Raw genomic sequence first — 20,077 nt, 5'->3', positions numbered from 1 at the left:
ATAGACTTCTTACCCAAGCAAATACTGGGGGTGGGGGGCAGAGCAATTAACCAGGTCCAGAGAAGCATACCTAATCCCTCCTCGATTCACACCTTTTCTTATCCAGGGCCGTGTTTCTACCAAAAGGAATAAGCCTTTGAGAGCATCCTCCTGGTGCAACATCCCGGTGCTTTAGTCGGCTAGCCTTTGACCCAGGGTGACCCAGAGTCCTGGCTGCCCTTCAAGGAGTGAGGGGAGGGGAATGCGAGGCCACAATAGAGGCAGGAAGAACCATATGGAGGCCAGAATGGAAAAAAACTCTGGGTGTTGACTTCTATGGATTCTTTCCCCACATGATATAATCCCCCCAAGCAGCCCTAAGATGTAAGTCCTTTATGATCTCCATTTTACCTAGGAAGAAATAATGGATTGCAAAGTTCAGTGACTCACTTAGATCACAGACAGACTGGTCAGAAGTTGTGTTGAGCTGCACCCAGAGCAGCAGGCTCCTAACAACCGCCCCTTTCTCTAATTTCTTACAGACCCTCCTGAAAGGGGTCCAGGGTGTCTATGTGTGTTCTCTCTGACCATCTAAACACTCACTTGCACTAATAAGACACTAAGAAGTTTAAACTTCTAGTTTAAACTAAAAATAGTGTTCTTTTGAACACTATTTTTCTATCAAGTCTTCCTGCTTGGGCTGCTCTCCCCTCTTGCTTTACATCTTTATCTCCTATGATAGTCAAATCCAAATCCCTGCTGGGGCCTACCTGCCTCCTCCCCTGCCATAAAGGCTTCAACCCAACTTAAAGATTCCTTTCTCCATGCTCCTAATACACCTGCAGATGGCTCTGCACAATGTAAGAGTCCACAGCATCGTCCAACAACTGGTATAGTAATTTATAATTTTATAACAACTGTGAAAACAAATACTCTTGAGCATTTGCTACCTGCTGAGTATATTTTTCTTGTTTAACTTTCACAATAGTTCCATAAAGTGGATATAATGTTTCCCTCCTCACATACAAGGGTACTGAATTTTGATAAACTTGGATGGGAAAAGTAATATATCCCAGCAGTTTGTGTAAGCTCCATATTAGTTTGCCTGTATTCAATCCCAGTACACTAAGTAGGTAAATGTGCACAAACTATTCCTCTAAACCTCAGTTTGGCCATCTTTAAAACGGATCATGAAGTTCTGAGGACAGGATTGGCATGGAGCGAAGTGTGAATACTTAATTCCACTAGGAAGAAGCAGAGCTTAGAGTCAGCTCCTGATCATCTTACTCCAGGGCCCACACTTCCCACTTCTCATATAATTCTGAGGTAGGCAGAGTTTAATGTCCCTGTTTTAAAGATGAGGAATTAGGGGATCCCTGGGTGGCTCAGTGGTTTAGCACCTGCCTTTGGCCCAGGGTGCGATCCTGGAATCCCGGGATCGAGTCCCGTGTCGGGCTCCTGGCATGGAGCCTGCTTCTCCCTCCTCCTGTGTCTCTGCCTCTCTCTCTCTCCCTCTCTCTGTGTCTATCATAAATAAATAAATAAATCTTAAAAAAAAAAGATGAGGGATTAGGTTCAGAAAGATGAAGTGACTGGTTTGTAATCACACAGCTGTTAAGTGTCACAGCTGAGGCTGGAGCCAAGTGCAGTTTAATTGACTTCTCAACACTGTGCTGCCTTGTGTTAATCAGACTCTCTGATAGGAAGTTCTTCTCTGGGATTTACCTCCTGATGGAGTTTCTTTCACGCCTTTGTTCAACACACATGTATTAAGTTCCTACTGTGCACCAATTCAATTTGTCCCTCCCATTGCTGACACTGTACCTTCTGACAGGTGTTAAGTTATGCATCTTTTCAGTCTGCCTTATAAAGGCATAATCATCTTCTTTCCAACTGAGTGATAAGCTTCTCAGAGCCATGTGAAGGCAGTTCCCTATTCCCCACATTTCTCAAATGGCCTGGCACAGCATTACCCATGCTGTGTTCTCATTCTACCACCGGTAAAGCAAATACGGCTGCTCTTGCTCAGCCTGGCACCCAGCTTGCTCTTCAAAAACATAAGCAGCATTGGCCATGATGATGGAGACTCCTGAGAGATACTTCCAGAGTCACCAACAATTGTATGCCCAGTGCACTTATAAGAAGTATAAGGGGAATTCAAGATGCTTTAAAAGAGAATGAATGTTCTATGGGAAAATTGCTCCATCTTCTTCAACACGTAAATCATGTCTGAAAAGAAAGGAATCTGTTACAGAGTAAAAGACTTAAGAGATATGTCATTCAAATGTAGTATTTCTCATCTGATCTCTGATTCCAAAAATCAAATATTAAAAGCCATTTTGGGAACAATCAGGGAAATCTGAATAGAGGCTCATTATTAAATTGTAATTTAGAATTACTATTTGTTTAGATATGGATAATACTGTAGTTATGTTTCTATAAAAATCTTTATAAGAATATATAATAAAGGGAACCCTGGGTGTCTCAACAGCTGAGAATCTGCCTTTGGCTCAGGGTGTGATCCTGGGGTCCTGGGACTGAGTCCCACATTGGGCTCCCTGCGTGGAGTCTGCTTCTCCCTCTGCCTACGTCTCTGCCTCTCTGTGTCTCTCATGAATAAATAAATAAAATAAAAAAGAATATATAATGAAGTATTTATGGATGAAATGATTTAAATCTGGGGTCTATTTTAGATACTCCAGCAGGAGTGGCAAATACTCCTGGGAGGTAACCGATGAAACAACACTGGCAAATATTGATAAATGGTGAAGCAAGGTGATGGGCCCAAGGGGATTCACTATACTATTCTCAATATTTTTCTGTTTGTTCAAAAACTTGCACAATAAGGTTTTTTGTTCGTTTAAAGAAAGAATGAATGGTGTGAGTTCCCAGAAATCTTGTTTTGTTCTGCAACTACTTTTTTTCCAAGAGAGCTTGGTTCCTTGATGATATAAAGTTTCTCAAATGTACATTCAAGTGAAGTTAAGCATCTGTCGTGATGATTGCTCACCTGGACCATTCTGCCTCCCCTTCCACAAATAGGCTCACTGTCCCTGCTATCCTGGCTCTACCATTTCTACTCTCTCCTTCCACTCTTCTGGCTAGAAACCTCAGCATCACCTTGGTCTCCCCCTTCATCCTCTATCCCAGGCAGCCAGTGATAATGCACACAAACTTGATCTAGCCACCAAATGTCTCAGATCCTCGGTTTCATCATCTGTGAAACGTACTTGGTAGGATCCAAGTTATTTTTTTTTTTAAGATTTTATTTATTTATTCATAGAGACAGAGAGAGAGAGAGGCAGAGACACAGGCAGAGGAGAAGCAGGCATCATACAGAGAGAGCCTGATGTGGGACTCGATCCAGGGTCTCCAGGATCACGCCCTGGGCTGCAGGCGGCGCTAAACCGCTGCACCACCAGGGCTGCCCAGGATCCAAGTTATGATCAGTTAGGATCTTCTTGGTACTTTCTTTCATTGAAGGAATCGTGCCCTATGCCTAATATGTTATGTTACCTAAGTGTTTGGAGAGCTTCCTCTTTATTGTAGTTTCCAGCTGTTTGCCTGACAGGGCAATCAGACTCTGATATAAAGTTCCTCTCTGGGACTTACCTCCTGATGGAGTTTCTTTCACGCCTTTGTTCAACACACATGTATTAAGTTACTACTGTGCGCCAATTCAATTTGTCCCTCCCATTGCTGACACTGTACCTTCTGACAGGTGTTAAGTTATGCATCTTTTCAGTCTGCCTTTATAACCATTATGTTATTCCATACCCAGGGCAACCAGTAGAGACAACTGGGTAGAGTTTATGGTTGGCTGATCATTTCACAAATGAGTCAGCTGGATAACCAACAGACTCAAGACCAAAAAGCAAGTAAAAGGCAGGGGTATCTAGAATTTAGGTCTCCCAAATCCTGATCCTAGACTCTTGGGCATCATTCCATACTACCCATGGTAGCAGCAGGACAGAGGGGAGGGTGAAGAGAACCAAGGTCTGGCCTTGTGAAGACGTTTCAACAATGTTGAATGATCAGTGAACTGATGGTTCAAATAAGGGTGTATTTGGATCACGAGAAGCCCCCAAGAACAGCTGGAGATGATAACCTCACTTTTAGTCCTGGAGGTCATTCCAATCCAGATCTGCCATGCAGCCTGAGAAGCCCCCCAACCAGTCTGTCCTCATGGTGTGGGTTCTGGGCTCTAGCAAGGACCACGGGGTAGGTGGTTCCTCCAGAATATGGAAGTAGAAGGCACATGGGATCAGAGTCTAAAAGGTGGGTTCAGATCCCACCTGTAACCCTTAGTAGCTGTACGAAATTAGTCCTGCTACTCAGAGCACCATACTTCCCCAATGTGTTCATTGTTGTATAGATCTGAGGCAGACCCAGCCCATGGCTCATAGCCCCTTTCCTGGTGGAAATAAAAACCAGTCTCTCTACAACAGAGTTGGTTCAAGAGGGAGGAATGTGAAAGGTGGTTAAAATGTATCCTTTGTAGTTCCTGAAAGAGTCTGTAGTCCCAGCAATGGAAAGCAATTCCTGGGGTAGCCTTGTGAGAAAAGGTTTTGCTGGGATCCCTTGGTGGCTCAGCTGTTTAATGTCTGCCTTCGGACCGGGGCGTGATCCCGGTGTCCCAGGATTGAGTCCCACATCGGGCTCCCTGCGTGGAGCCTGCTTTACCCTCTGCCTGTGTCTCTGCCTCTCTCTCTGTGTATGTCTTTCATGAATAAATAAATAAAATCTTTAAAAAAAAAAAGTCTTTGCTAACAAGTTTTCAATCTGGCTCTAATTTGATTAGATTTGCTTATCAAACATAGATACTAGAGCTGAAAGGGACAATTAGAGTTTTATGGAAAATACACCATTAGAGACCCATTTCTTACCCTATACTTTTGACAACGGGCTAAACATTTCTAAACCAATGTCGCTACTCATCCAGTGGTGGCTGCTTTGGTGTAATTGCAGCATCCAAACGTGTTAATCTGCTGGTGGACCCTGGGAGTAAGATGCTGCCTCTTGGGGATAAGGGTGTGCACCAAAAAGAATATCCACCACCCACGAGTCACTACCCAGCTGGCCAAGGGCTTCTTCCCTGTCTCCAGGCCTGGCTGTTCCCTCTGCCTGAAGGACATCCTTTTCTGACACTCCTCTTCCAAACTTGCCCTTGAGGACCACTCACTCCCTCTGTAGCTCTCATCTTAGTTATGAGTTGCTCCAGAAGCCTCCCCTGCCCACCAGGTCTGGGTTAAGAGGACCTACCAGGAGCTCCCATAATTAATTGCCTGTTCTTTCTCCCTGCAGGCACTTATCATACCTTACCCTCACTGATTAACCACTACGGACAATTTTGCCTCTAGGGGACATTCAGCAGTATCTGGAGACATTTTTGGTTGTCACAATGGTGTGTGAGAGAGGATACTCCTAGAACCTAGTGGGTAGAGGCCAGGGATGCTGCTAAACATCCTGTAATGCACAGGACACCTCTACAACGAAAAATTATCCAGCTCCAAATGCCCCTAGTGCGAGGTTGTGAAATCCTGCTCTAGTGTCATTATTTATCTTTCCCACTGTGGCTGTCTCATTCACATCTGTATCCCTGTATGATGCCTGGAATATTCCAGATGCTCAGAAAAGGCCCTTGAAATGGCCGAATGACCTTTACCTCAGCTCCCATCTCTTGTTTACTGCTGCTTGCTTTGCCCCTGACCAACTCCCTGTACTGGCCTCTTCATGTCACTCAGCACAAATTCTGTTCTGACTCTGGCCAGGGTCCCCATCCTAACTCCTGCTCTGTGCAGGCCATGGATGATAGAGAGCCCGGGCTGCCTGCAACAATTCTGAGAACAGGGTGTCTGGACTAGCAGTTGAGCAGGGCTAGACGAAGTCAAGGCCATGAGAAAGGGAAGAAGTCCTGAGCCAGCTGGGAGCAGGGCCAGACCACTGGGCAAATTGGGCAGCTGGACTGTGCACTTAGGGGCTCAGAAGCTGATTAGTTTTCAAATCCTCCACATGCCTTTTAGGTAATTAATGGACATTGAGCGTCCATTTCCGAGGCTGCAAGAATCTTCTCTCCCTTTAGAAAAGCAGCTCTGTATGATAAATACTTTCTCAAAACACTGAGTCACTGCCCATTTCTTTGTGCTTTTGCTACTGAGTTCACATGAACAATTATAAGCTTATTTTACATGATCCTAAGGGGCTGGGTAATTCTCAGCAATTTCAAGAATGAAATGTTCACAAAGACTTTCAAGACTGTGACACAACAGGGTTTGGCAATTCAAAATCACTGCTGTTTAAAACATATTTTCTTATTTGGTATATTGCATTTCATGTTTTACACATATATTATAATTTATGTTCAAATAATGTAGTGCAGAGAGTGGAGGCAAGCAATTTTATGAGACAAAGAAGGTTAGGGGATTGCTGAATTTTTGAAGCTAAAATTTAGATGCTTTGACCAACAGTCCCACGATTTCACCCCTGAATTCCTTCAGAACTCTTGGATGAATGCCAACCTGTCCCCGTGATTTATCCACACCCAATTTATCAACTAAGTCCAGAACATTCTGTGCATTGGCTACTACTTGATCTAGTACCTCTGCTTCTAAAGATACTTTAAGAATGATATTCACTTTGATATATTTCTCTGAAAATTTCAGGGCACATAATTTATTATGTCTGCTGGCTCTTTTTCCAAAATCCAAAGGAGTGTTCTGATCATCTATCTACAAAGGTTCTACCAGGTAGTTGGCTGGTTTCTTCATTTCAATTACTTTGAAAGATCCTCTTGTTTCTTTTCTAATGTCTGATTCTTATAGGATGCTCCTTAAATTATGTGGGATCCTTTCCATGCATTTCCTGAGTGGGTTACCCTGATTTTCCAACTGAATTAACTTTTTGTTTTTTCTGAAGATATCTCTTTCTTATGAACGTGCCTTTGTCTTCAGCAATCCTGTTTTGGCTGATTCTGTAAATCATGATTATTATCCCAACCTCCAGGGCTATGAGAGTCAAATGAAGTAAGGCCAGAGAGGGTTGTGCCTGATGCTTGGTACAAAGTAAGTGTTTAGCAAACTCTTATTTATTCTTTCTGTGTTGGCCAAAGAAGGTAAAGTAGGAAAAAAGTTGGTTCTTTCCAACCACCCCCAAAACGATTTCTCAAATTTTGTCATACTTTGTGCCTCCTAAAACACGTTTAGTAGTGTTTTCTAAAAATTAGCTGGCAAGATTCTTGAGGCTGATTGACATTTTGTTTATAATTCCTTTTCTATTACTGTACACATGCTTTTCTTCTCTTGTTAACGTACATATTATCTTCATTTTCCGTTCTTACACCAGACTGTTCATCTTAAACTTATTAGAGTTATTAAATTACAGTAGTTACACACAGATACTCTCTGCACCTCCTATGGTGCTTCTCTTCCTTTTTTTCTGTAAAATCATTAGGACAGGAAATGATCATTTGTCCTAATTCATCCCAGGGAGATATTTTGCCAATTTACAAGTGAGTAAACACTCTCATTATTACTAATTGGCCCGATTCTTTAGCTTAGCCAGTCCTATTGCAGTTCCCAGCTCAATCTCATTATCCTTGTCAGGTAGCTTGTAACCCCTTTCTACTGCCATATTTTCATTAACTGTTGGCTACTTCTACCCACTGGACATTTCCTGATGCCATTTTTATGCTGAGGCTCCTTGGATTTCTCCAGTGCTCTGACAATCTGTTTCATGATTCTGGTTTCTTACCCTTCTTTGACAGCTATCTCACAACTTTGATTCCTAACTAAGAAACACAATATCCCTGTATCTGCTTTCACCAGGACCCTCAAATTCCACCTGTTTCCATCTGTGCTATGTGTGATAGCCATCAATGGACTACAGCCATATATATATATATATATATATATATATATAGTCATATATATACAGTCATATATATATATAGTCATATATATACAGTCATATATATATGACTATAGCTATATATGACTATAGCTCAGCAATGATCACAAAAGGTTCTGATCTTCAGCCTCTTTTTCAGCTTCCCAAATTAGCCTTCAGAACTCTATTATGTGCTCCCAGGTCATGCTACTGGGACTAAAGGAGAGAGTTGGGAATTTACCTTTGAGACATGCACAGGATAGTTTCCACCCTATTGATTTCCGACCTCTGCCTTCTCCATTTTCATCAGATTGTCCTTACCCAGCTAGTGCCAGCGTACAACTCTTTCTGCCAATTGTTAGAAAGATGGAGTCCCTGTTCTAGAAAGCCCTAAGGTTTCCCCGTGTCCACACCTGCCTAAACTTGCAGTGGTTGCCACAGTTCTTTCCTCATGGTGCAATCTGTTGACCCCTTCCTGGATTCGTAAGCTAGATGGACCCCAGTGGAGAAATCACTCGACATACATAGCCTCTGGCAAAACCCCTCTCCACCCCACAACACACACGTGCACCTGCTGTTTCTTTGTATGTCTCCATGAGGCAGGTGAGAATATGAAGGTTATTAGTATTAGATATCTATTTGAATTCAAATGGCTTCTTGTGGCAAAGCATGGTAGGTGTGCAATGAGCACTAAATACAACATAGTAGGTTGTTTTAGCTTTTGGTTCTTGCTGCAACAGCTCCTTTGGGAAGTGGCAGAAGAGGGTACCAGAAACAAGTAATTATATTTTATTATCCAATCCACATCACATTATCACCGAGGGTCCACAATATATGGGGAAGTTCTATGAAAATGAGACAGGGCTGGACAGTTGGGAGTTGTATCACCTGCCTCTGAATAGCAAATTTCTTGAGGGCAAGAACTATGTTTTACTTTCATGCGTGTCCCCTATAGTCCTAATGTTATGACTTGCACTGAGTAACTATTTAATTGAACTGAATATGACAGTTCAATTAAAGGGATCCATCCACCCAACCAGTCATTTACTGGAAGGGATCTATACACACAACCAGCCATTTACTAAGCATATGCCTCATACATTATTATTCTCCCTTTCTCTCCCTCCTCCATCTCTGTGCTGGACTACTCATCTCCCTTTCTAAGAATCTCTACTATATCTGAAGCTTCATGGGCAGGGACCATGTCATCCACCTCCCTGCTGCATCCACATCCCTGGCAGTGTGTGGCGTACCAGGCCCCCACTAAACATTTATTGACCCAGTAAATAAAGGAAAACAAACCTGTTTCCAATTTGGGCTGGTTTCATGGAAAATACTGCTCAGTACCACAGAATGACCTGTGTTCACTTGTGTCAAACATATTCATGTATGTCATTTGCCATCAGACAGGAGATATGGTGGCACTTATAGGGAAGCAGAGGTGAAAGGGGACAGAGGCTGGGTCGTTTTCCCAGCACATACATAGATGTGTGTGTATACATATAATTATGCCAAATATTTTCAAAATTACAACCTGTAAGAAGATTTTTCATGGAGGTGGTGCTCACCTCAGTTGCTGGCACCATTTTAGGCTGTAATTGAGATGTGAATTTACAGTAGACCAGCTATAAGGTAATGCCCTGTACCCAGTGTGTGTCCATCACACACAAGGCCTTAGCCCATCGCCACCCCCTCTCTCCAGCCAAATTCTATTTACAGATGTGTTTTATTTGTCACCACAGTTTTCTCCCAGTGGGTTACCAGGGCTGTTGATTTCAGCCATTCTGAAAAGTAGAGGAAAGAGGGTGGGAAATGGACACAGAAAAAGGAGGACTTCACTTTAAACTGGCACTGTTCAAAGTGTGATCCCACCAGATGGCATCAGCACCTGGGAAACCATGGAGAATGCAAATACTGGGATCCAATCTCCTTCTTCCAGAGTCAGAATCTCAGGGGCACAGGGGTGTAGGGGCATAGGGGGAGCCCAGAAAGCTGTGTTTTCACCAGCTCTGCAGGTGTTTGCCCTGGCATACCAAGCTTGAGCAGCACAGGTCTAAAGTGCTGTTTACTCCTTTTCAGAATTCTTTCAGTTACCTAGAGGGGAAATGGGGTGTCTGGAACCCATGGAAGAAGCTTTTCATTATTTACCCTTTTTGTACTTAAAAAAACTTTTTTCAGTCATGTGACTATCTTGATGTTTTAATAGAAATAAAAACAACAAATACACTGAATCTCTATCAAGAGCACACTGAAAAGGAAAGGATAACTCACAGCAACTACTCTAGGATGTTCCTAACAATCATTCCTCAACTGTTTAGCTGGACAATTTCCCCTCTCTCCTAAATGACAAGCAAGGAGGAAGAAGATAGAATGAGGATAAGGTAATACATTGGCAAAATTATATTTTGTTAACAAAACATATTTTGTTTGACATTTCTAAAAATATTAGAGGACTCCAGATGTCCCTTAAGAAGATATCAATGTGACAATGAGGAAAGCCAGGATGACATACCGTTTCCACACTATACAGCTTGATTTTTTTTTAAGCTCCATTAGGGAAAGCAGTTGTTACGATAGCTTTCCTAGATTCTTCAATAATCGGAAGAGAGTGTACACAGCACAATTAAGAGTCCGCGTGCATGTTTTAACCCTTGGCCTGATTTTATTTTCCTAAAGATGATAGCTGCTCTCACACCTTGCATTAAGACTGCCTTATTTTTAGCCATCTTGCTAAAAGAAAACACAATGGCTAAAAAGCTAAGTTAAAGTAATACATGAGGCTAAGACTCTACTGTCAGTCTATTTCCAAAGGAAAAACCAGAGGACTTCATGAACTAAGGGCTCATCAAACAAAAATAGTAAGAACAACTGGATGCACAGACCCTACCCCCCTCACCCAAACAAAATTGAAGGCAGGATCAGAGATCCCTACACTGAACAAAAACAGTTTACTTTCAGTAAATAAGAGGGATCATGAGTCCTTGCCTCTATCAATCACAACAGTCCAAGGAAGTCACTCATTGTAATGAGGGAGGCCAAATGCCCCCCTCTCCTCACTTTGGCAACTCTGCAATATGACAGACACTGAAGAACTGAATCTGTGTCAGAAAATGGACATGATTTTTCATGTTATTTTCTTAGAGTTGTTATCCATTGCCCAAGGCTGCAGACTAGGAGTGAAGACTCGGTGAAAAGTTGAATCTTCATACTCACAAAACATCCTCTGCTCTTGAAAAGAGTATAGAAATTCACAGATAGAATTGAACAAACCATTTCAAGAGGAGTCCTCATAGCTTGAATTCCTTAAACACAGTACTTTGCAATGAAGTTAGCCAAATACAGAGAAACAAAACAGTTTTCAAGTTTTATTCTGGGTTATTTTTAACTCCAGAATTTTTTTTTTTTTTTAAGAAAAGGAACAGAATTTGGAATTAAGTTGGTGGTGAGCAGAAACTACTCTTCCAATGATCTCTTCTTGAGCTGATCTTATCAAAGGTCTAACTTGCTTTTACGGCTTGTAAATAAATAGCTTAACCACACAGACAAACTAAACAACCTTTCCCACCAGCCACAGATATTTACACTGAAATAAAAATTTTTAATAAAGTATATCTGAAGCATCAAAAACATGCAGTTCATTTAAAACAGGGATCCTATAAAATATGATTGAATTGAACTCTCTAAGTATATACTTTTTCTTCTTAAAACTTAGCTATACTTAAAGATATTCCTTACGGGTACCATATGCACAAAAGCCAAAAGATTAAGAAAGAGAAAAAAACAAATCAAATCTGCAAAAACAATATCAACTTATTTGAAGAATATAACGAATTACTCATCTTCATTACACTAGATGTTGATATATAACACACCACAGGTCATTATAAAAGGAAGGAAAACAAACATCTAGTACACCATCAAGATTCTTTTCAAAATCTAGCAGATTAAAATGCAAAGAAGTAATCTTAAAGCTGTGATTTCAAAGAAAAAAAATTGCATCTCTATAGCTAACTATTTTGGGCTAAAACATTTTAGAAATTTTCTTAACTAAGAAAGAAACTTCCCTGATCTTCTCTGTGAAACGTCTCATAGGAATTGTGTTTTGGCTAACACTGCACAGCGGTGTGAGTGAAGAAACAGTCCCCAAGATTCCATGCATTAAGGAACTGGGGGATTTGTGGACAATGGGAGCCCTTACCTCGTCTTCCTTAAGCCTCCAGCATCCATATCCATCCTTTAAGAAAGGTAAAATTAGGTACTGCAGAGAGAGGGAAGAGCCAACCAAACCTCAAGGCAGGCTGAGAGCGTGCAAAGCCCCAGCTGACAGCCTGCTTCCCTCTCGCCAGGCTCTCTGCCTAAGAGGCTGCACAGAAACCAAGTCGGTGCCAAATCTTAATCCCTTTGCAGAATCTCACATGAAGCTGCCTCACCTCTTCCATTCCTGCAAAGCCTCTTCCTGCTACATTTTCTTCTGAAACTATCAGTCACTGCAACAACTCAGATCCACTAAATGAAGCCCAATCTCAAACTGTACTGAAAAATCCTGCAACACACAGGGTGATGAGTGTTTACATTAGCTGAAATAAAATGATGTAATATCCAGAATCAGGGGAGGGCCCTGATCCAGAGTCAGGACATTGTAAGAATTGTTGTGAAATAGAACTTTTCTAGATGGAGAGAAAAAAAAATATATTCATCTTTGGATTTTATTAATCTGGCCTTGGCACATGGAGAGTTATTTGGATTGTTCTGGTTTCATCAAGAGTATATTTTCCAAAAAGATATTCAGAACTTCTCAATTACCCATCGTTTTAGTCAAGAGAATAAAAGGTAGCAAACAGAACCCCAAGTGAATCTGTGTGCAAAAATCCTAGTATCAAGAGGGTAATTGGAAGGCACCAATCCAGGGATGTGGGAGCCTGTCATGCTACAGGATATGAGAGGCTCCTAAAGGTGCAGATGCCTTCAAAGTAAAGGTAATTCCCAGGAAAAGTGCTGTTTTAAGCCGGAAGTCCATTTTTCTTCCTATAACTTTTGATGAACAAGAAAGCCTAAGGGTTCCCAATACCTTTCCCAACAGACAACTGCTATTGATTACTTTAGGATCTTATAGTCCCTGAAACAGATGGAATGGGAAGATGTGAGAAGGGTTTGAGGAGAGGGAAGAGGGGAAAGGCACTTGCTTGAGGGAGAGATCGACTAAGGTTTCATAACTGCTCACTGCCTGGCTTGAGACTGGTGGGGATGCTAGAGGCAGACGATTTGGTTTTGGATGTATTATTGATCACAATATGAAACTTACAAAGTATTTATTATGTGCTAGGCATTGTGTTAACACCTTACTCACTGAGCCCTCACAACAATCCTGCAAGGTAGATACTATTATTGTTCCCATTCTACAGATGAAGGAACCCCCAAACACAGAGGAATGAGGTGGTGGTGAACTGGTAAGTAGTGGTACCAGATTTGTGTGGTGTGCTCCTTAACCATCAGCCTATTGCTCCTGCCAGCTTCACTAACCATCACCATCACCACTGCCACCATAGACATACTAATAACAATAGTAATAACAATATCATTCCCATTTATTGAGTTAGTGTACTATGCAATAGGCACTGTGCTAAGGACTCTATGTGAATATTGTCACTTGCCCTATAAAACTCTCTATGAGGCAGTATTATCATCCCTATTCTGCAGATGCAGAAATGAAAGCTCAGGGGAATGAATGCCTTATGGGGCCAGCCACACAGCTGGCTAAGGGGGGGAGTAGGGATTGGAGCCAGGCCCGAAAGATTCTAGAGCTCCATATACTACACTACAATACCTATTCTTCCAATGATAGTCTTGTCACTCAGAGAAATTCTGGAACACCTCTTTGTAAACGTCCTTTAGAGCCTGTCCATCCCATTTTAGTAAACACGCATTTTTGAATATCTGTTCCATGTTTGGCACTGCAGAGAGTGTAACTATATGGCCCTGTTTTCCAAAGGCTCCCCACCTGGTAGGGCAAGTGGAAGCAGAACGAGGTTATTCTACCAAAAGGGAGCCTGGGCTAAGTGTTACTACAGAGCCACCAAGGGTGATGGGAGTTTGGGCAAGTGAGAAATTATTTCAAAAGTATCCAAATTGCTACTAATATATTCAATGGTGGTAAATATCCATCCTAGGAGGGTGGATGTAATTTTGGCTCACAGGCAAGTCAATCAGAGCCAAGTCTGGGGAATAAAGTGGGTCATTAAGCTGGGCAAAACCATTTTTGGTCACAGCTACGTGTGGTTATAAAATACTGAGATGGATTTTCCTGTGTGGCCCAGACTAGCCCTGAAGGCGATTCCTAAAGGGCAGTTCCAAAAATGTTTTGAGCAATGATACCATCTCCAGATTAAAGGGAGAGTCAACCAAAGTGATTCCAAAAGACAAGGCTTCCCAAGCACAGCACTTGACTGTACCAGGGGCAACAGGCTGCATAATCATTTTCAGTGAGCTCCCTATCAGCATGCCCAGATTACCTTGCTTGGTACTGTGCCCCCAGCACATGGAATGAAGCTTGGCACAGGGGAATGCTTTAATAGATATTTTTGGCTGAATGCGAGATACTTTTGAATGTGAAATGCTAAAAGTTGTGTTATTATTTGGTCATACCTGGATATCTGCATACTGACTGTGGACATATTCCCAGCTGAGTCCAAAGGCCAAAGTAAGGCTTTACTTACCCAGTCTGTCTACGAGGCCAAGCCCTGTGTGCTCAGCCTGGCCATGACAACTTCCCATCCTGTCCCTACTCATGGCCAGTCTTGTATTCAATGGGGAGAGGAGTGAGGACAGGCACTAAAGATGCCACCATGCAGGATCAGTTTAGGGCTTGTGGCTGAATGGGCTGACAGATTCCTCCATTAGTGCCAGCTCTGGAGGTCAGGAAATACTGGGAAATGTTTCCACAACTCTGTTAGGGGTGTGCAGGGTTTGTGCCCCACAGCCAAGCTGGACTCCTAGTAAATCCAAGTATGAGGGAATGTGGGACATCCCAGGAACCATTCCCCAACCACAGCCTGACTCCATGCACATTCCAAAAGAGATGAGCCAACATCTCTGAGACTCCACAGGGTTCCTCAAACAAATAGGCTCAATGGGAGTTCAGGATTGATCTTAGGAGAGTCAGAATCCAGACGTTTCTCTTGTCTTCGGTGGTCATCATTTCTCCCCTTCCCATTCTCATGTTTATTCCTGGTTTTTGTTTGCTTGTGCTTGGCTTACTAATTATCCACATAAACAAGCCAACACCAGATGGGCCAAAGCCTCTCTCCCACTCAGACTCCCAGGGGCAAAGGAATTCCTTGGATCTAATGGGCCTGCCTGTCCACAAGCAGTGACAGAAAGGAGCGGTCTTTCATTAACTCATTCACTTGAGACTTTGTCCAGCTACTTAACCTTCTGGTATCTGACTTTTCTCACTTTTAAATAAAGAATGTAGTAATACCCCCAAACACAAGGTTGTTGAATGAGAAAATACATATAAAAGACTTAGTGCCAGGTCCGGACCTCACATGTGTTGTTATTGTTTCACACTCACTGGGAGTTGTGAAAGAGGGTGACAAAAGAAGCCACTGATAGTGGGGGGACAGCATTTGTGTATTTCTGCATCTAGTCGCTGCGTCATTCTGTGTCAATGATTCATGCCTTGTTGAGTGCCACAGAAGGATTTGGTGTGGTTTCTGTATTATGGTACATAAAGTCAAGCAATAATAATATTCAGTTCTGAGAAAGATTTCAAGCCCCAAGTTGTCTGAGGGAAGCCACTATTGTTGACCACTGTATTTAGCTCTTGAGCCTCTTGGCAAAGGAAGTAAGAAGAGAAACAAATGGAGGGGACAGCACAGATGTCATCCAATCCAAAAAAAAAAAAAAGTAAGTGTTCAAGCTGAGAAGCAAACTTTTTCCTGGCTCCAAATTTTGAGAGGAATTTATAAACTGCGATATAGGGCACTGGGTAATATGAAGGACAATCCCTTCCACGGGACTTGCATACAAGATACAGAGACATTTTTGCAAGGGCCCAGACTTACATAGCTCCTCCATAAAAGCTGAGGGCCCATGTTAAATTGCAGCTCCAAGAAAGCATTTATGGTTTCACAGAATGTCAGCATCAGGAGGGCCTGTAGTCCAGCTCCCTGGTTTTATGGAGGCGGAAAGAGTGCCAGGAGCTCCAGGGGTCGCTGGCTGAGGACCCAGGCTTGGTGCTCCCACTTCAGTGCTCATCCTCCACCCTGTACTCTCACCTCTCCCTCCTCTCTTCCCTCAACAAAAAAGAAGTTTCCCTTGGTCTCTTTCCCTGTGGGAAATGGCAAAGCTGAGGCAGCCTCCTTCACACTGTGGGAATCCCTGTTCTTTAAGTTTGGTTAAAAATAATCTTGAAAATGTTTAAATTTTCAAAGTCGGGGCTGGCAAGTGTCCAAGCAGCCTTTGCCATCCGCCGCACAAAGCTGCTGTGAGCTCTGAACTGCCAGCTGCGTCTGCCTGTTGTCAGAATGCACTCCCTACCCCAATGTCCAGTTTTAAAAGGTGGTGTGTTTAGCTGCTACCATTCTTAAAAGCTTTCTAAGTGCCCCAAGGCACGTGAAGTGCCCTAAGTGATAGGCCTAGTTATTCTTTCCAAGACCAGTATGAAGAAGGTTCCATATTCAATCAGGATCTGAACTGGACTGGTTGACTTCAGAGTCCAGCGTCTTCACTACAAACTCTGTTACCTTTGCAGAATGAGAATCCTGTGAAGCAGGAAGTAAGCCTGGCAACTGTGCTCATGTCAAGGCTCCTGTCTGAGCAGTAATGTTTCTGAGTCCAGCACCTGGCAAAGGCTGTACAAACTGTAGCTGCTTATCCTAAAGTTCTAGGAGATTCTCTGGAAAGATGATCTTAAAATTGGGGTGATTCTTTAACTGTGGTGTCCTGAGGACAAAATCAAAACAAGGCCCCCAGAGACCATCCAACATACCATAGCTAACAGGGAACATCACTCTTGGCCAATCACAGGAAACCAGTGTTTGCCCTCATTGGGCTGGAAATAAGTGGGAGCAACACAGCAAGAAGGTTGAGTGCACAGGCAGCGTGGCTCCCGGGGGCAGGCTGTTGTTCTTGACACTGTCACATCTCCTGTGTGACCCTAGACAAGTGGCTTAACTTCTCTAGGCCCCAGTGTCCTCTTCTGTAAAAGGAGAAAGTCAAAGCAGTGCCTCTTTTATAGAGCTAAGGGCCTTACATGAGAGAACATCAGTGAAGCTGTTTGCAAAAATGTTAGGCACTCATAGTGGGCTCAATAAAAATCCGCTAACGACAACAGACATATTTTTAAGGCAGGTATCAGAATACATATTAATGACTGAATTCAGTAATTAATAAAAGGGTCCTATTAGATGCTGCTAAGCATTTGAGGCAATTTCCCATTTTCCACATACATCCTGATTTTTTTCTACCTAATATACCCTTTCCCAACTCACAAAGTAATTATGGTATATTATAGATTCATCTAAGTTTCTAGCAATACCCTTTCTTGGCAACATGTAATATTTACCCTTCAGATTCTTAACCAAGAATGAAAAATCCCGATTCTCTGCTGTTCCTTCTTACCAGGAGCTTGGATGCAAAAAGTAACAATCAGAAAGAATTGCCAAAAGTATGTTTGGCCTATATATTTCTACTAAAATTTTATATTACAGTCTTTGATCAAATCAAATCATTGGAAAGCCACATACTTAAAACATCAGTATTTCTACTTCCCCTAAAATTGCTTTTAATAAATTTGCTCCAAAAAATAAATAAATAAATTTGCTCCAATGTCTTTTCAATGATGTTCTATAGTTCTCAGAGTACAAGTCTCAAAACTTTTGTTAAATTTATTCCTAAGCATCTTATTCTATTTGATGATATTATAAAAGGAATGTTGTTCTTAATTTCATTCTGAATTTGTTCATTGTTAGTGTAAAGAAATATAATTGATCTCTGCATATTGATATTATATCCAGCTATTGGCTTTTACTGACGGATGTTACAAAACATACTCATTCATTCAAAAAATATACCCTGAGCACCTACTATGTATCAGGCTCTGTGCTGGGCTCTGGTATATGATGAAGGATAAAACAGATATGGTGCTTGTTCCCTCAAGAGCTTGGGGTTGAGTAGAGGAACTGGGTACAGGTGATGTGTGCTTCCTGAGAAGACGCTGGTAAGCATTGCCGACATCTTCATACAGGGTCCCTGTATGAGACCATGGCAGAAGTAGGAAATGCTATGTATGTCCTTAGCAACCATTCTATTTTGATCCCATGCTCACTATGAATTGTATAGTTGGACAGATTTTCTTTGCTTCAGTTGCTAGGATGCTCAGGTCTATGTTGTGGCCAAACTCTTGCAAATGACGCTAAAGCAAACATTAATTTTGCCATATTTATTTTTCCTTTTTTCCTGTTTTTCTCATCTTATTATTTTATTTTGCTTTGGGCAGATATGTGCAGGATGCCTCAAATCTTTTATGGATAGAGGCTGGGAGGGAAGGAAGAAAAGGAGGAAAAGAGGAAGAAAGGGAGAAAGGAAGGAAGGAAATTCCAGTTACTTGTTAATATTTCCGAGAATGTTAACTTACTATGAAGATCTACTTTTCCTTTCTAAAGTTCCACCAACATAGGACTTTTTTTTTTTTTTTTAACCTGCGTGAATGCTTACACCATCTGGAATAAGACCTGTTCCATACTTACAAGGTTCTTTAATCTGCTTTTGGCAGGTCTAAATTAAACAAAGTCTATGGGTTTTGTTCAGACACACTGGAAGTGCTTTTCTGGCATGACTTCAATAAAATCTCCTTTCCTCATTATACATAGAGAATCCAGGCAAGAGTAGACAAGGTAGAAGGAATATCTTTTCCTCAAGTCATTTGTGACAAGAGGCAGTATAAGCAGTTCAACTTTGTAGTCACTCAGAGTTGGAATTGAATACTGACTCTGTTACTTATTTACTTACTAGCTGTGTGATTCTGGGAAGGTTATTCATCCTCTCCAAGTTTTGGTACCTTCATCTATAAAGTTGAAATAACACCTGCATTACTGACTATTACAGTAATCAAATTAAATGAGATGTAGTATAGGGCTGATGACACATCAATTTAATACTGCACTGAAAGTCCTAGGCAGTGTGATAAGACAAGAAAAACAAAGAGGAAGTATAAAGATGGCAAAGTTAAAAATACACCCAACTGTATGGGCAGCTTGGTAGAAATCAACTCAAAAAAAAAAAATCAACTCGATTTCTACTTAATTACAAAAATAAATTCCAGATGAATGAAAATTCAAAACATGAAAAGTGAAACATTTAAAGACATTTTGAGAATATCTTTATAATCACAGGGCAGGGAATATAATACAAATACAAAAAACAGAAATCAAAGAGGAAAATGTTAATTGGATTGCATTCAAATCTAAAATTTCTATACAACACATGATATTTTGAACAGATACAAAAGAAATAAAAGTTATGGACTAGAAGAAGGTATTTGCAACACATATAAAGCAAAAGAATAATCCAACTACACAGGGAACTTTACAGATCAATGAGAAAAAGACAACCAAACTCAAAAAATGGCAAAAGATATAGACAATTTAAAGAAGCAACCCAAGTAGCCAATAAACTGAAAAATGTTCAACCTTACCAGTAATCAGAAAAATATAGATGAAAACAAGAGTGAGATAGTATTTCCCATCCATTAGGCTAGCTAAAATGTCAAATTTTCTATTTTCTTTCACTTCAAGATTTTCCAGGGACTAGTCTGACAATTGTCCCCATAGTGGTTATCTCTGAGGAAGGAAGATAGAGAATAGGTCCCTTTAACATTTCATTTCTTTAAAAAATCTGAGGCAAACAGGATTTGCAACTCTAGGCAGTAGATACATGACTATTTGTCATAAACTTCTCTGTGCTTTCCTATATGCTTGAAATAACAGTAATAAGTGAGCATAAGCAAACAAACTATATCTAAAACAATACTGTTGATATTGAGGAAGAATGATATAATAGAAAAATGCCTAAATAAGCCAGTTTTTGAACATGCTGACTAGGTCCAGATGGGAGCTAGGATGCCTTGGAGAGGGATAGTGCAAAGGCTGGCAGGTGGGGGCAGCAGAAAGGACAGGTGAGTGACTAGAAGAAAGATGCACATTTTATTTTATTT

General features: G+C 41.4%; 1 protein-coding gene across 5 annotated transcripts in view; it reads right to left on the bottom strand.

Moving 5' to 3' along the window:
- The window catches only part of PLCE1 (phospholipase C epsilon 1), a 323,410-nt gene that overhangs the window by 199,417 nt on the left and 103,916 nt on the right, over window positions 1-20,077 (bottom strand). Inside the window, exon 1 of one of the 5 annotated variants that reach the window (XM_055300240.1) lies at window positions 12,294-12,375. The exons of 3 other annotated variants lie outside the window; for them this stretch is intronic. In XM_055300240.1, the coding sequence (XP_055156215.1) occupies window positions 12,294-12,302 (9 nt within the window). In that variant the 5' untranslated portion in view covers window positions 12,303-12,375. Of the gene's footprint in view, window positions 1-12,061; window positions 12,139-12,293; window positions 12,376-20,077 lie in introns of those variants that run through there. One more of the 5 variants, XM_055300241.1, reaches the window with a different exon arrangement.

The sequence above is a fragment of the Nyctereutes procyonoides genome, unplaced genomic scaffold (assembly GCF_905146905.1).
Source record: "Nyctereutes procyonoides isolate TBG_1078 unplaced genomic scaffold, NYPRO_anot_genome, whole genome shotgun sequence".
Taxonomy (NCBI): domain Eukaryota; kingdom Metazoa; phylum Chordata; class Mammalia; order Carnivora; family Canidae; genus Nyctereutes; species Nyctereutes procyonoides.
The sequence above is the reverse complement of the archived record's forward strand: the minus strand, read 5'-3'. Positions and strand labels throughout refer to the sequence as shown.